Source organism: Procambarus clarkii, chromosome 35, assembly GCF_040958095.1.
Source record: "Procambarus clarkii isolate CNS0578487 chromosome 35, FALCON_Pclarkii_2.0, whole genome shotgun sequence".
Lineage (NCBI taxonomy): Eukaryota > Metazoa > Arthropoda > Malacostraca > Decapoda > Cambaridae > Procambarus > Procambarus clarkii.
In genome coordinates this window covers 8637826-8651085 of record NC_091184.1, presented here as the reverse complement: position 1 = coordinate 8651085, position 13260 = coordinate 8637826, and the positions used below count along the sequence as shown (strand labels likewise).

The window sequence follows — 13260 nt, the reverse complement described above, 5'->3', positions numbered from 1 at the left end:
ATTTGTAAAACTACTACTAACACACATTGTAACATTAGTATCAACAGACGTAGTAACATTAACAGGTGTTGAATTAATTGTATCAGACAACTTAGTGTTGATAGAAGGTGAACTAGCATCAGCGGTAGCAGGCGTAGCATCATCTTCAGGTGTCCTAGCAGCATCAGTAGCATTAGTTGTGGGTCCATTTTGAAGAACAGCAATGTATGGAATCTTATTTTCAAAGATGCCGTGGGTGGAAGACTGAGGAGGAGCGATGTTTTCGGGACGTACTATGAAGAGTACAATACCTCGTTTTCGTAGTTTTTGTCCTATTTTCTCAAGTATAGGCAAATATTTACTTTCCCATACTGCGCAGTTGTCCAAATAACTTGACATGCCAAACCCATATGGAATAATAATTCTCTTAACACATCTTTTAAGAATGAAAACAAGGGCTTCCTTCAGAGCATTTTCAAACCAGCGCCATCTCTGATATTCTGTATCTTTTTCAAGTCCTTCGTAAAAATGTTCATCTAAACTTCGTACTTCACACGGAGGATTTTCATATGCTGGTAAAGTTGCAGGTCTACTAGCAAACTGAGTCACTAATCCAATAATAAGGGGTAGATGGGGATCTTCATCCATCCTGTTGTTAAATTCAGGTGGTTCTCCAATATGTATACTGCCAGGGTTACTGCAATAAGATACAACAGCCCTGTTTTTGTAAGGAAAGTTTTCACGATGTAATCTCGCATATGGGTAACGATCCCACAATCCTTGCACAATTTTACACATTTGTACACTCGTAGCATCAAGATCGTACAATAAACAGTCGTGATTATTGTAGACGGACAGGGAGGCAAAGTCTCCAATAATAGTCTTTATCTCCATAGCCTTGAATATCCAAGCTTGAAGTAGATTCTGACATCCAAGAAGAGGAGGACACCGTAAGAGATCACTCCGGGGGAAGCATATATACATCTTTAGGCTGCGCGTAGAAACACTGCGCACACAAAAGGTTGCCAAGTGTTACTTGCTCTTCCTCTGCATAATCTCCTCGTTAAACAGTAATTTAACTTCCACTCCGTAGGGTTTTAACTGTTTATACATATCTTCAATAACAGGAAGATAAGTATTTTCCCAAACTTTATCTCTTCGAACACATGTAATCCCAATTCCTGTTGGTATTATAACTCTCATAATTTGAGGAGAGCCCTTGATAAAGTTAAATAAATCTTTCATACCATTCTTGAAGTAGACGAGACGATTAATGGATGTATCTTCGTTTAATCCAGCGAGCATGTTTCTGTCTTTTGAGTTTTCTATAATTCCCTGAGCAATGTTATTACTTTCTATAGGTAATCCAATACCGTATTGAGTGGCTATAGCAACAATAAACGGAAGATTTTCTCCTTTAGAGATATGAATTGTTCCTGGTACTGGACGATCTTCAGGGATACATCTCTTAAGACTGTACAAGGGTCGGCGAACATTATAAGCGTCAGCATGAGAATATTTCTTGGCTAAGTCTAGGGCCATTCCTCGGGGAACACAGGATATACAGTTCACTCCGTACACAATACAGGTTTCATTATTACAAAATGAATCGTCGGTTAAATAACCCTGACAAGTTGTCAGAACAGTATCCATGGTGAATTTTCTTCCTCGTAAGGTAGTAGATACGATCCAGATAGTCGTAATAATATCCCTAATGTGAGGTCCGCGCTCTTATATTGGGGGAAATGTAAAAGTTACCACTTATTTGAATATATTAATAAGGATTTTTGTTACCTTAGAATAATATTATATATGACATTATAACTAATAGTATATTTCATTTTAGGATATAGATGCTTTAAGCATATATTTTTAATTAGATTAAATAAGAATTTACTACTAAATTATATATATATATATATATATATCTATCATTATGTACGGCAGCTACGAATAATGACGTAACAGTATACTTTTAGCGAGATTGCCAAAGTGATGTATTTTTCTAATAAGTCTAATAAATAATGAAAGTAGTTTACTAAGTATTTATATAAGAGCTTTATTTAATTATGAAAACTTTAAGGATTTTTTTAATAGAGAAGTACTTAGAGGAAATTACTGTCTATTATAAATGGGGCAACTGTTAAATATGTAGCGATGTACGATACTTATTTTAGGGATATATATACTTGCTTATCCTACTCTAATAGTTAGTGCTGCCCTCACACGATGGATCCTTTGTGTGCCAGGAAGTTTTACAGTATAGAAAGCCTTAAATGTGCAGGAGTTAGACTACAAACATTTGTGGATTGGCCCGTTAAGTGGTTAAACCCTATTGACTTAGTTGAAGATGGGTTCTATTACCTTCGCAATAGTGATTACTGTTTGTGTGCATTTTGTTATTGTATAGTAGGTGCATGGATTGTTGGTGATAGCCCCAGAAGACGTCATAAGATCATTAATCAAGACTGTGCCTTTATTAGAGGCAAGAGGAGTGACAATGTTTCTTTAGAGGTGTCTGAGATAGCTTTCAAATATGGACTGGAATTTGTTTCCCATAAAATAGAACTGGGAAATAAGAAAATAAGTGATAGTAGTAAGTATATATTCTTATGATGTATTCTTATACCAGTCTTATATACTCTGTACAAAACTTGATTGCTTAAATAGATACTTCTTATTCTTCTAAAGAATAATTTACGTAACTACGTTATATTTTTTAGGTGGTGCTCCTCCTAAGGAAGATCTGGGATTGATAAAATTTAGGAAATCGCTGAATCCAGGATTGGTAACTTATAAATCTCGCCTAGAGACATTTGATATGACATGGCCTGGAAGCGTCAAGCAAACTTCTCATGAGCTGGCAGAAGCTGGTTTTTTTTACTGTGGTATGAAGTGTTTAACTATTTTAAACTTAATAGAGTTATAAGTAAAGAAATAATGAATATTAGTTAAAAGATAGTAACGAGATAATGCTGGATTGTTTTATGGTTTTCAGGTATAAGTGACCACGTCTGCTGCTATCACTGCGCCTGTGGAATACGAAATTGGAGACCAGAAGATGATCCTTGGACGTTACATGCGAGATGTAGTCCAGAATGTGCTTACATTATTCTTGCAAGGGGCAAGGAATTTGTTAAGAATGCTAGATTGACAATACCATTACCTATAAAACCTATAGACAATGATTTAATTAATATCTTAATGGAGAGTATGGATAAGTTCAAACATCTGATTCATCAAAAATTAATACCTGTGGAGAGTATAAGATATGCTTTAAGTGAATCCAGAGATTTGTTACCTTTTATTATACAAAGTAGATGTCTAGAAATCGTGTTGAGGTATATGCAAGAGGGAACAGATATTTATTTACGGGTACGGGACTTAATTTATGAAGCAGTTGATGATAAAAAGGAACAAGAAGTTACGCTTGAAGATCTGGGATTGAAAACTTTACCGGAGACTTGTACTAACACTGTTGAAAACAAGGACTGTACAGAACAATCTTGGGAAGAAGATATTTTATGCAGAGTTTGTATGGATAAAAATATAAATATTGTAATACTACCATGTAAACATATGGTGACGTGCAGTGGTTGTCTTTTAGCTCTGAAATGCTGTCCAATTTGTAGAGGAAATATTTTATATATAATAAATCCAATTGCTTCTTGAACACTTATGATTTTCTTGAATACCTGTATAACTACTAAGAATAACTGTATGCGTTAAATGTTGTAATAAACTTAATGTCTCTTCTAAATAAGATTTCTTTATCCTTAATAGAATAATTTGCTTATTACATTGGAGGACTGAAACAAGTACTTAATTATGAAACCGAATAATGACATGATGTAGTAAGTTTAACGGAAATATTGAATACAATGACTTGAAAAGTTTTCCTTTGACTAATGAAGGTGTATGTTTAATAAAACTGAGTTACGAAAACAATGCCTTAAGATGCTACTGTAAGTAATGACTTAGTGCACAGGCAAGTATCTTTAATTGTACGAAGATGTCTTAGAATGATTTATATTGACCTTATTTTGAAAATGGATAACTGCTAAATGCTCAGTAGTAACTTACTGTGAATTAGTAATGTTACTGTTGTTGTTGTTGTTGTTAATAACGATGATCTACTTACTTACTTACTAAAATGACAGAAATAACTAGTTTTGAGAATTAGTACAGAGATGATTAGAGAATATGTAGTGGACTGTAATGAACGGGTAAGAACATGTAGCGGAGGGATGGAGGAAAATTGTAAGAAAGGGTTGAAAGTTGGGATGTGTAAAGGATTGAGAGATTGTAAGGGATGGTATCAAGATGTGCGGAAAACATGCTACAACATGTAAAGTAGACAGTGTAGTGAGTTGGGCGGTGAACAAGCTAGGACTTGTAATGGATGGAAGGAGTCGGGTATATTTACATATGACTCATGTTTAAATAAGATATGGGACACAGTAATACACGCTACAACATGTAAAGTAGACAGCGTAGTAAGATGCGAGGCGAACATGCTGAGACATGTAAAGGAATGAGAGAGAGATTGTAAGGGTTGGTACCAAGATGAGCGGAAAACATGCTATAACGTGTAAAGTAGAAATAGCGTAGTGAGTTGGGCGGTGAACAAGCTAGGACTTGTAATGGATGGAAAGAGTCGGGTATATTTACATATGACTCATGTTTAAATAAGATAGAGGAGACGGTAATAGTTGTTTAAGTCTTGTATAAAATGGGAAAGAACTAGAGAATATGTAAGACTAAGTACAGATCTGAACTTACAGAGAATATGCTATGAACGGGGAAAGAACGTAAATTAACAGCAACATTTAAATTTATGAGACTTGGATGAGATGGAGGAAGGTGGGAGGGGGTGAAAGATAATTAAACAGGTTGGGGTTATGTGTGTACTCGGATAAGAGTTAAGCTGGAGACGGACTTGATCGAATATATTTATGTTTGATGATCTAAGGCTAATGTCCAGATTAATTTTACTACGTTAGAAAATAAGGTGATCTTAAATCTCAGGTGATTTAGTTGGAAAATAAAGAACTTGCACAAATGAACTAAGTTGGGGCACAAGAGTTGAAACTTGATAACTGAACTGGTTTTTATTTACTATGTCTGAAAATGTAGTTGGGTGATTTGGACTGAGAGTAATGAATTTATAAAAGTGAGCTTGGACAGAGGACAAGAGCTAGAGTTTTATAATTGTTTACTTCATATTTACTATGTCTGAAATACAGAGGGTAAAAATTTCAGGGAAATTGATGGGTTATTTACAAAGATATGAAAGAGAACTAAGGCGGGGACGAGAGCTGGAGCTCAGTAACTGACTTGATCTTATTTACTAACTATGAAGTATGTCTGCTTTTAAATTTCGGGGAAATTGGTCTGTTACTAACGATCTTAGTACAAAGAACTAAGGTGGAGGACGAGAGCTGGAGCTCGATAACTGACTTGATTTTATTTACGGCGTCTGAAATACAGAGGGTAAAAATTTCAGGGAAATTGGACTGTTACTAACGATCTTGTATAAACGAACTAAGGTGGGGGACAAGCGCTGGAGCTCAGTAACTAAATTACTGTATTGAACTACGTTTGAAATATGATTATTTTAAATTTTAGAGGGATTGGAATGATAGTATTCATTATACGACAGGGGACTAAGGCGGGGAACGTGAGCTAGAACATGCTTACTAACAAGATTTATTTGTGTAAAACTGACTTGCTTAATGAAAAGGAGCAAACATACGATGTTGGAAAATAGTTGAACTGAACTGAATGAAAGGAGAGAGAGAGGAGGGACGGTCCAGATATTATGGAGAAGATAAGATATGATAAGAGGCGACTGGCTGGCTGGGCCTAAGGTAAATAAAGGTGACGCGAGAGATTGCGAGGTAAGGGGGGAGGGAGGGGGTGTGAGGTACGAACCCCTGAAAACCCTGACTTACACAGATAACTTTCTAAATTTACATAAATAACTAAGGCTTACTTAGACGATTTTTGTAAGTTGAAAACATGTAAAATATGTCCGTAGAGTTCTCCTGGAAATGCTGTGACACAAACACGAATTTGAATTTCTCCCATAAGCCCTTAACAAACTTCTAAGTCTCGGAAATTATTTTTCTCATAAGAAATCTTTACTTTTAAAATCTGTGACTGACAAAATTTACCTGAAAACTCTGGCTCATAAACACGAATTTGAATTTCTCCCATAAGGCCTTAACAAACTTCTAAGTCTTGGAATTTATTTTCATCATAAGAAATCCTTACTTCTAAAATCTGTGACTGACAAAAATTCACCTGAAAACCCCCAAGCGCTACAGAACATTTTTTCCCCCAGAAAAAAAAATGTTCTGTGGCGCTTACAGTCCACAGGGGTCCTCTCCCCCCCCCAAAAAAAAATGTTCTGTGGCGCTTACAGTCCACAGGGGTCCTCTCCCCCCAAAAAAAAATGTTCTGTGGCGCTTACAGTCCACAGGGGTCCTCTCGCCAAAAAAAAAATGTTCTGTGGCGCTTACAGTCCACAGGGGTCCTCTCCCCCCAAAAAAAAATGTTCTGTGGCGCTTACACCCTACTACTGGGCTGGAGCTACAGGTCCAGCACCAACCCCTTGCCAGTAGAGGGGGGCTGGAGCTACAGGTCCAGCACCAACCCCCTGCCAGTAGAGGGGGTCTGGAGCTACAGGTCCTGGTTATCTTGGTTATGTTGAGAGGATTTCGGGGCTTTTAGTGTCCCCGCGGCCCTGTCCTCGACCAGGCCTCCACCCACAGGAAGCAGCCCGTGACAGCCGACTAACACCCAGGTATCTATTTTACTGCTAGGTAACAGGGGCATAGGGTGAAAGAAACTCTGCCCATTGTTTCTCGCCGGCGCCTGGGATCGAACCCAGGACCACAGGATCACAAATCCAGCATGCTGTCCGCTCGGCCGATCGGCTCCCTCCCGAGCCGAGTCCGCTCGGCTCAACCGGCTTCCCAGCACCAACTCCCTGCCAGTAGAGGGGGGCTGGAGCTAAAGGTCCAGCACAGCACCATCCCCCTGCCAGTAGAGGGGGGGCTGGAGCTACAGGTCCAACACCAACCCCCTACCTAATAGTGGAGGTGGGCTGGAGCTACAGGTCCAGCACCAACCCCCTACCTAATAGTGGAGGTGGGCTGGAGCTACAGGTCCAGCACCAACCCCCTACCTACTAGTGGAGGTGGGCTGGAGCTGCAGGTCCAGCACCAACCCCCTGCCAGTAGAGGGGGGGCTGGAGCTACAGGTCCAGCACCAACCACCTGCCAGTAGAGGGGGGGCTGGAGCTACAGTTCCAACATCAACCCCCTGCCAGTAGAGGGGGGCTGGAGCTTCAGGTCCAACACCAACCCCTTGCCAGTACAGATGGGCTGGAGCTACAGGTCTAGCACCAACCCTCTGCCAGTAGAGTTGGTCTGGAGCTACAGGTCCAGAACCAACCCCCTGCCAGTAGAGGGGGGCTGGAGCTACAGGTCCAGCAACAACCCCCTGCCAGTAGAGGAGAGCTGGAGCTACAGGTCCAGCCCCAACCCCCTGCTAGTAGGTGGGGGCTGGAGCTACAGGTCCAGCACCAACCCCCTGCCAGTAGAGGGGGGCTGGAGCTACAGGTCCAGCACCAACCCCATGCCAGTAGAGGAGGGCTGGAGCTACAGGTCCAGCACCAACCCCCTGCCGGTAGAGGGGGGCTGGAGCTACAGGTCTAGTACCAATCTCCTGCCAGTAGATAGGGGCTGGAGCAACAGGTCCAGCACCAACTCTCTGCCAGTAGAGGGGGGGCTGGAGCTACAGGTCTAGCACTAACCCCCTGCCAGTAGAGGGGGGGGGGTGCTGGAGCTACAGTTCCAGGATCAACCCCCCTGCCAGTAGAGGGGGGGGAGGCTGGAGCTACAGGTCCAGCATCAACCCCCTGCCAGTAGAGGGGGGCTGGGGATACTGGTCCAGCACCATCCCCCTGCCAGTAGAGGGGGGGCTGGAGCTACAGGTCCAACATCAACCCCCTACCAGTAGAGGGGGCCTGAGCTTTGGTTCAGCACCAACCCCCTGCCAGTAGAGGGGGGCTGGAGCTACAGGTCCAGCACCAACCCCCTACCTACTAGTGGAGGTGGGCTGGAGCTACAGGTCCAGCACCAACCACCTACCTAATAGTGGAGGTGGGCTGGAGCTACAGGTCCAGCACCAACCCCCTACCTACTAGTGGAGGTGGGCTGGAGCTACAGGTCCAGCACCAACCACCTGCCAGTAGAGGGGGGGCTGGAGCTACAGTTCCGACATCAACCCCCTGCCAGTAGAGGGGGGCTGGAGCTTCAGGTCCAGCACCAACCCCTTGCCAGTACAGAGGGGCTGGAGCTACAGGTCCAGCACCAACCCCATGCAGTAGAGAGGGGCCTGGAGCTACAGGTCCAGCAGCGACCCTCTGCCAGTAGAGGGGGGCTGGATCTACAGGTTCAGCACCAACCCCCTGCCAGTAGAGGGGGGCTGGAGCTACAGGTCCAGCACCAACCCCCTGCCAGTAGAGGGGGCTGGAGCTACAGGTCCAGCACCAACCCTCTACCAGTAGAGGGGGGGCTGGAGCTACAGGTCCAGCACCAACCCCCTGCCAGTATAGGGGGGCTGGATCTACAGGTTCAGCACCAACCCTCTGCCTGTAGAGGGGGGCTGGAGCTACAGGTCCAACACCAGCCCCCTGCCAGTAGATGGGCGCTGAAGCTACAGGTCCAGCACCCGTCCCCTGCCAGTACATGGGTTGGGGGTCTGGAGCTTCCGGTTCAGCACCAACCCCCTGCCTGTAGAGGGGGGGGGGCTGGAGCTACAGGTCCAGCACCAACCCCTTGCCAGTAGAGGGGGGCTGGAGCTACAGGTCCAGCACCAACCCCCTGCCAGTAGAGGGGGTCTGGAGCTACAGGTCCTGGTTATCTTGGTTATGTTGAGAGGATTTCGGGGCTTTTAGTGTCCCCGAGGCCCTGTCCTCGACCAGGCCTCCACCCACAGGAAGCAGCCCGTGACAGCCGACTAACACCCAGGTACCTATTTTACTGCTAGGTAACAGGGGCATAGGGTGAAAGAAACTCTGCCCATTGTTTCTCGCCGGCGCCTGGGATCGAACCCAGGACCACAGGATCACAAATCCAGCATGCTGTCCGCTCGGCCGATCGGCTCCCTCCCGAGCCGAGTCCGCTCGGCTCGACCGGCTTCCCAGCACCAAACTCCCTGCCAGTAGAGGGGGGCTGGAGCTAAAGGTCCAGCACAGCACCATCCCCCTGCCAGTAGAGGGGGGGCTGGAGCTACAGGTCCAACACCAACCCCCTACCTAATAGTGGAGGTGGGCTGGAGCTACAGGTCCAGCACCAACCCCCTACCTAATAGTGGAGGTGGGCTGGAGCTACAGGTCCAGCACCAACCCCCTACCTACTAGTGGAGGTGGGCTGGAGCTGCAGGTCCAGCACCAACCCCCTGCCAGTAGAGGGGGGCTGGAGCTACAGGTCCAGCACCAACCACCTGCCAGTAGAGGGGGGGCTGGAGCTACAGTTCCAACATCAACCCCCTGCCAGTAGAGGGGGGCTGGAGCTTCAGGTCCAACACCAACCCCTTGCCAGTACAGATGGGCTGGAGCTACAGGTCCAGCACCAACCCTCTGCCAGTAGAGGGGGGGTGGAGCTACAGGTCTAGCACCAACCCTCTGCCAGTAGAGTTGGTCTGGAGCTACAGGTCCAGAACCAACCCCCTGCCAGTAGAGGGGGGCTGGAGCTACAGGTCCAGCACCAACCCCATGCCAGTAGAGGAGGGCTGGAGCTACAGGTCCAGCCCCAACCCCATGCTAGTAGGTGGGGGCTGGAGCTACAGGTCCAGCACCAACCCCCTGCCAGTAGAGGGGGGCTGGAGCTACAGGTCCAGCACCAACCCCATGCCAGTAGAGGAGGGCTGGAGCTACAGGTCCAGCACCAACCCCCTGCCGGTAGAGGGGGGCTGGAGCTACAGGTCTAGTACCAATCTCCTGCCAGTAAATAGGGGCTGGAGCAACAGGTCCAGCACCAACTCTCTGCCAGTAGAGGGGGGCTGGAGCTACAGGTCTAGCACTAACCCCCTGCCAGTAGAGGGGGGGGGGGTGCTGGAGATACAGTTCCAGGATCAATCCCCCTGCCAGTAGAGGGGGGGGAGGCTGGAGCTACAGGTCCAGCATCAACCCCCTGCCAGTAGAGGGGGGCTGGGGATACTGGTCCAGCACCATCCCCCTGCCAGTAGAGGGGGGGGCTGGAGCTACAGGCCCAACATCAACCCCCTACCAGTAGAGGGGGCCTGAGCTTTGGTTCAGCACCAACCCCCTGCCAGTAGAGGGGGGCTGGAGCTACAGGTCCAGCACCAACCCCCTACCTACTAGTGGAGGTGGGCTGGAGCTACAGGTCCAGCACCAACCCCCTACCTACTAGTGGAGGTGGGCTGGAGCTGCAGGTCCAGCACCAACCCCCAGCCAGTAGAGGGGGGGCTGGAGCTACAGGTCCAGCACCAACCACCTGCCAGTAGAGGGGGGGCTGGAGCTACAGTTCCAACATCAACCCCCTGCCAGTAGAGGGGGGCTGGAGCTTCAGGTCCAACACCAACCCCTTGCCAGTACAGATGGGCTGGAGCTACAGGTCCAGCACCAACCCTCTGCCAGTAGAGGGGCGGTGGAGCTACAGGTCTAGCACCAACCCTCTGCCAGTAGAGTTGGTCTGGAGCTACAGGTCCAGAACCAACCCCCTGCCAGTAGAGGGGGGCTGGAGCTACAGGTCCAGAAACAACCCCCTGCCAGTAGAGGAGAGCTGGAGCTACAGGTCCAGCCCCAACCCCCTGCTAGTAGGTGGGGGCTGGAGCTACAGGTCCAGCACCAACCCCCTGCTAGTAGAAGGGGGCTGGAGCTACAGGTCCAGCACCAACCCCATGCCAGTAGAGGAGGGCTGGAGCTACAGGTCCAGCACCAACCCCCTGCCGGTAGAGGGGGGCTGGAGCTACAGGTCTAGTACCAATTTCCTGCCAGTAGATAGGGGCTGGAGCAACAGGTCCAGCACCAACTCTCTGCCAGTAGAGGGGGGCTGGAGCTACAGGTCTAGCACTAACCCCCTGCCAGTAGAGGGGGGGGTGCTGGAGCTACAGTTCCAGGATCAACCCCCCTGCCAGTAGAGGGGGGGGAGGCTGGAGCTACAGGTCCAGCATCAACCCCCTGCCAGTAGAGGGGGGCTGGGGATACTGGTCCAGCACCATCCCCCTGCCAGTAGAGGGGGGCTGGAGCTTCAGGTCCAACATCAACCCCCTACCAGTAGAGGGGGCCTGAGCTTTGGTTCAGCACCAACCCCCTGCCAGTAGAGGGGGGCTGGAGCTACAGGTCCAGCACCAACCCCCTACCTACTAGTGGAGGTGGGCTGGAGCTACAGGTCCAGCACCAACCACCTGCCAGTAGAGGGGGGGCTGGAGCTACAGTTCCGACATCAACCCCCTGCCAGTAGAGGGGGGCTGGAGCTTCAGGTCCAGCACCAACCCCTTGCCAGTACAGAGGGGCTGGAGCTACAGGTCCAGCACCAACCCCCTGCCAGTAGAGGGGGGTGGAGCTACAGGTCTAGCACCAACCCTCTGCCAGTAGAGTTGGGCTGGAGCTACAGGTCCAGCACCAACCCCCTGCCGGTAGAGGGGGCTGCAGCTACAGATCCAGCACCTACCCCCTGCCAGTTGAGGGTGGCTGGAGCTACAGGTCCAGCACCAACCCCCTGCCAGTAGAAGACGGCTGGTGCTACAGGGCCAGCACCAATCCCCTGCCAGTAGAGGGGGGGCTGAAGCTACTGGTCCAACATCAACCCCTCTGCCATTAGAGGGGGGCTGGAGCTACAGGTCCAGCACTAACCACCTGTCATTAGAGGAGGGCTGGAGCTACAGGTCCAGGACCAACCCCCTGCCAGTAGAGGGGAGGCTGAAGCTACAGGTCCAGCACCAACACCCTGCCAGTAGAGGGGAGGCTGGAGCAACAGGTCCAGCATCAACCCTCTGCCAGTAGAGGGGGGCTGGAGCTACAGGTCCAGCACCATCCCCCTGCCAGTAGAGGGGGGGCTGTAGCTACAGGTCCATCACCAACCCCCTGCCAGTAGAGGTGGGGCTGGAGCTTCAGGTCCAGCACCATCTCCCTGCCAGTAGAGGGGGGGGGTGGAGCTACAGGTCCAGCACCAACTCCCTGCCAGTAGAGGGGGGCTGGAGCTACAGGTCCAGCACCAATGCCCTGCCAGTAGAGGTGGGGCTGGAGCTTCAGGTCCACAACCATCTCCCTGCCAGTAGAGGGGGGGGGTGGAGCTACAGGTCCAGCACCAAGTCCCTGCCAGTAGAGGGGGGCTGGAGCTACAGGTCCAGCACCAACCCCCTGCCAGTAGAGAGGGGCCTGGAGCTACAGTTCCAGCAGCGACCCTCTGCCAGTAGAGGGGGGCTGGATCTACAGCTTCAGCACCAACCCCCTGCCAGTAGAGGGGGGCTGGAGCTACAGGTCCAGCACCAACCCCCTGCCAGTAGAGGGGGGCTGGAGCTACAGGTCCAGCACCAACCCTCTGCCAGTAGAGGGGGCGGGGGCTGGAGCTACAGGTCCAGCACCAACCCCCTGCCAGTAGAGGGGGGCTGGATCTACAGGTTTAGCACCAACCCTCTTCCTGTAGAGGGGGGCTGGAGCTACAGGTCCAACACCAGCCCCCTGCCAGTAGATGGCCGCTGAAGCTACAGGTCCAGCACCCGTCCCCTGCCAGTACATGGGTTGGGGGGCTGGAGCTTCCGGTTCAGCACCAACACCCTGCCTGAAGAGGGGGGGGGGGCTGGAGCTACAGGTCCAACACCAACCCCCTGCCAGTAGAGGGGGGGGCTGGAGCTACAGGTCCAACATCAACCCCCTGCCAGTAGAGGGGGCCTGAGCTTCAGGTTCAGCACCAACCCCTTGCCAATAGAGGGGGGCTGGAGCTACAGGTCCAGCACCAACCCCCTACCTACTAGTGGAGGTGGGCTGGAGCTACAGGTCCAGCACCAACCCCCTACCTAATAGTGGAGGTGGGCTGGAGCTACAGGTCCAGCACCAACCCCCTACCTACTAGTTGAGGTGGGCTGGAGCTACAGGTCCAGCACCAACCCCCTGCCAGTAGAGGGGGGGCTGGAGCTACAGTTCCAGCACCAACACCTGCCAGTAGAGGGGGGGGGGCTGGAGCTACAGTTCCAACATCAACCCCCTGCCAGTATAGGGGGGCTGGAGCTTCAGGTCCAGCACCA

At 49.4% G+C, this 13260-nt stretch overlaps 1 protein-coding gene across 1 annotated transcript; it reads left to right on the top strand.

Annotated features, from left to right (window-relative positions):
• Nucleotides 1–1981: 1981 nt before the first annotated feature.
• On the top strand, nt 1982–3870 carry LOC138371215 (baculoviral IAP repeat-containing protein 8-like). Its single transcript, XM_069336046.1, has 3 exons — nt 1982–2575; nt 2703–2867; nt 2978–3870. The coding sequence occupies exons 1-3, from the start codon at nt 2209–2211 to the stop codon at nt 3649–3651; spliced, it is 1206 nt and encodes a 401-aa protein (XP_069192147.1). The 5' UTR covers nt 1982–2208; the 3' UTR covers nt 3652–3870.
• Nucleotides 3871–13260: the final 9390 nt, after the last annotated feature.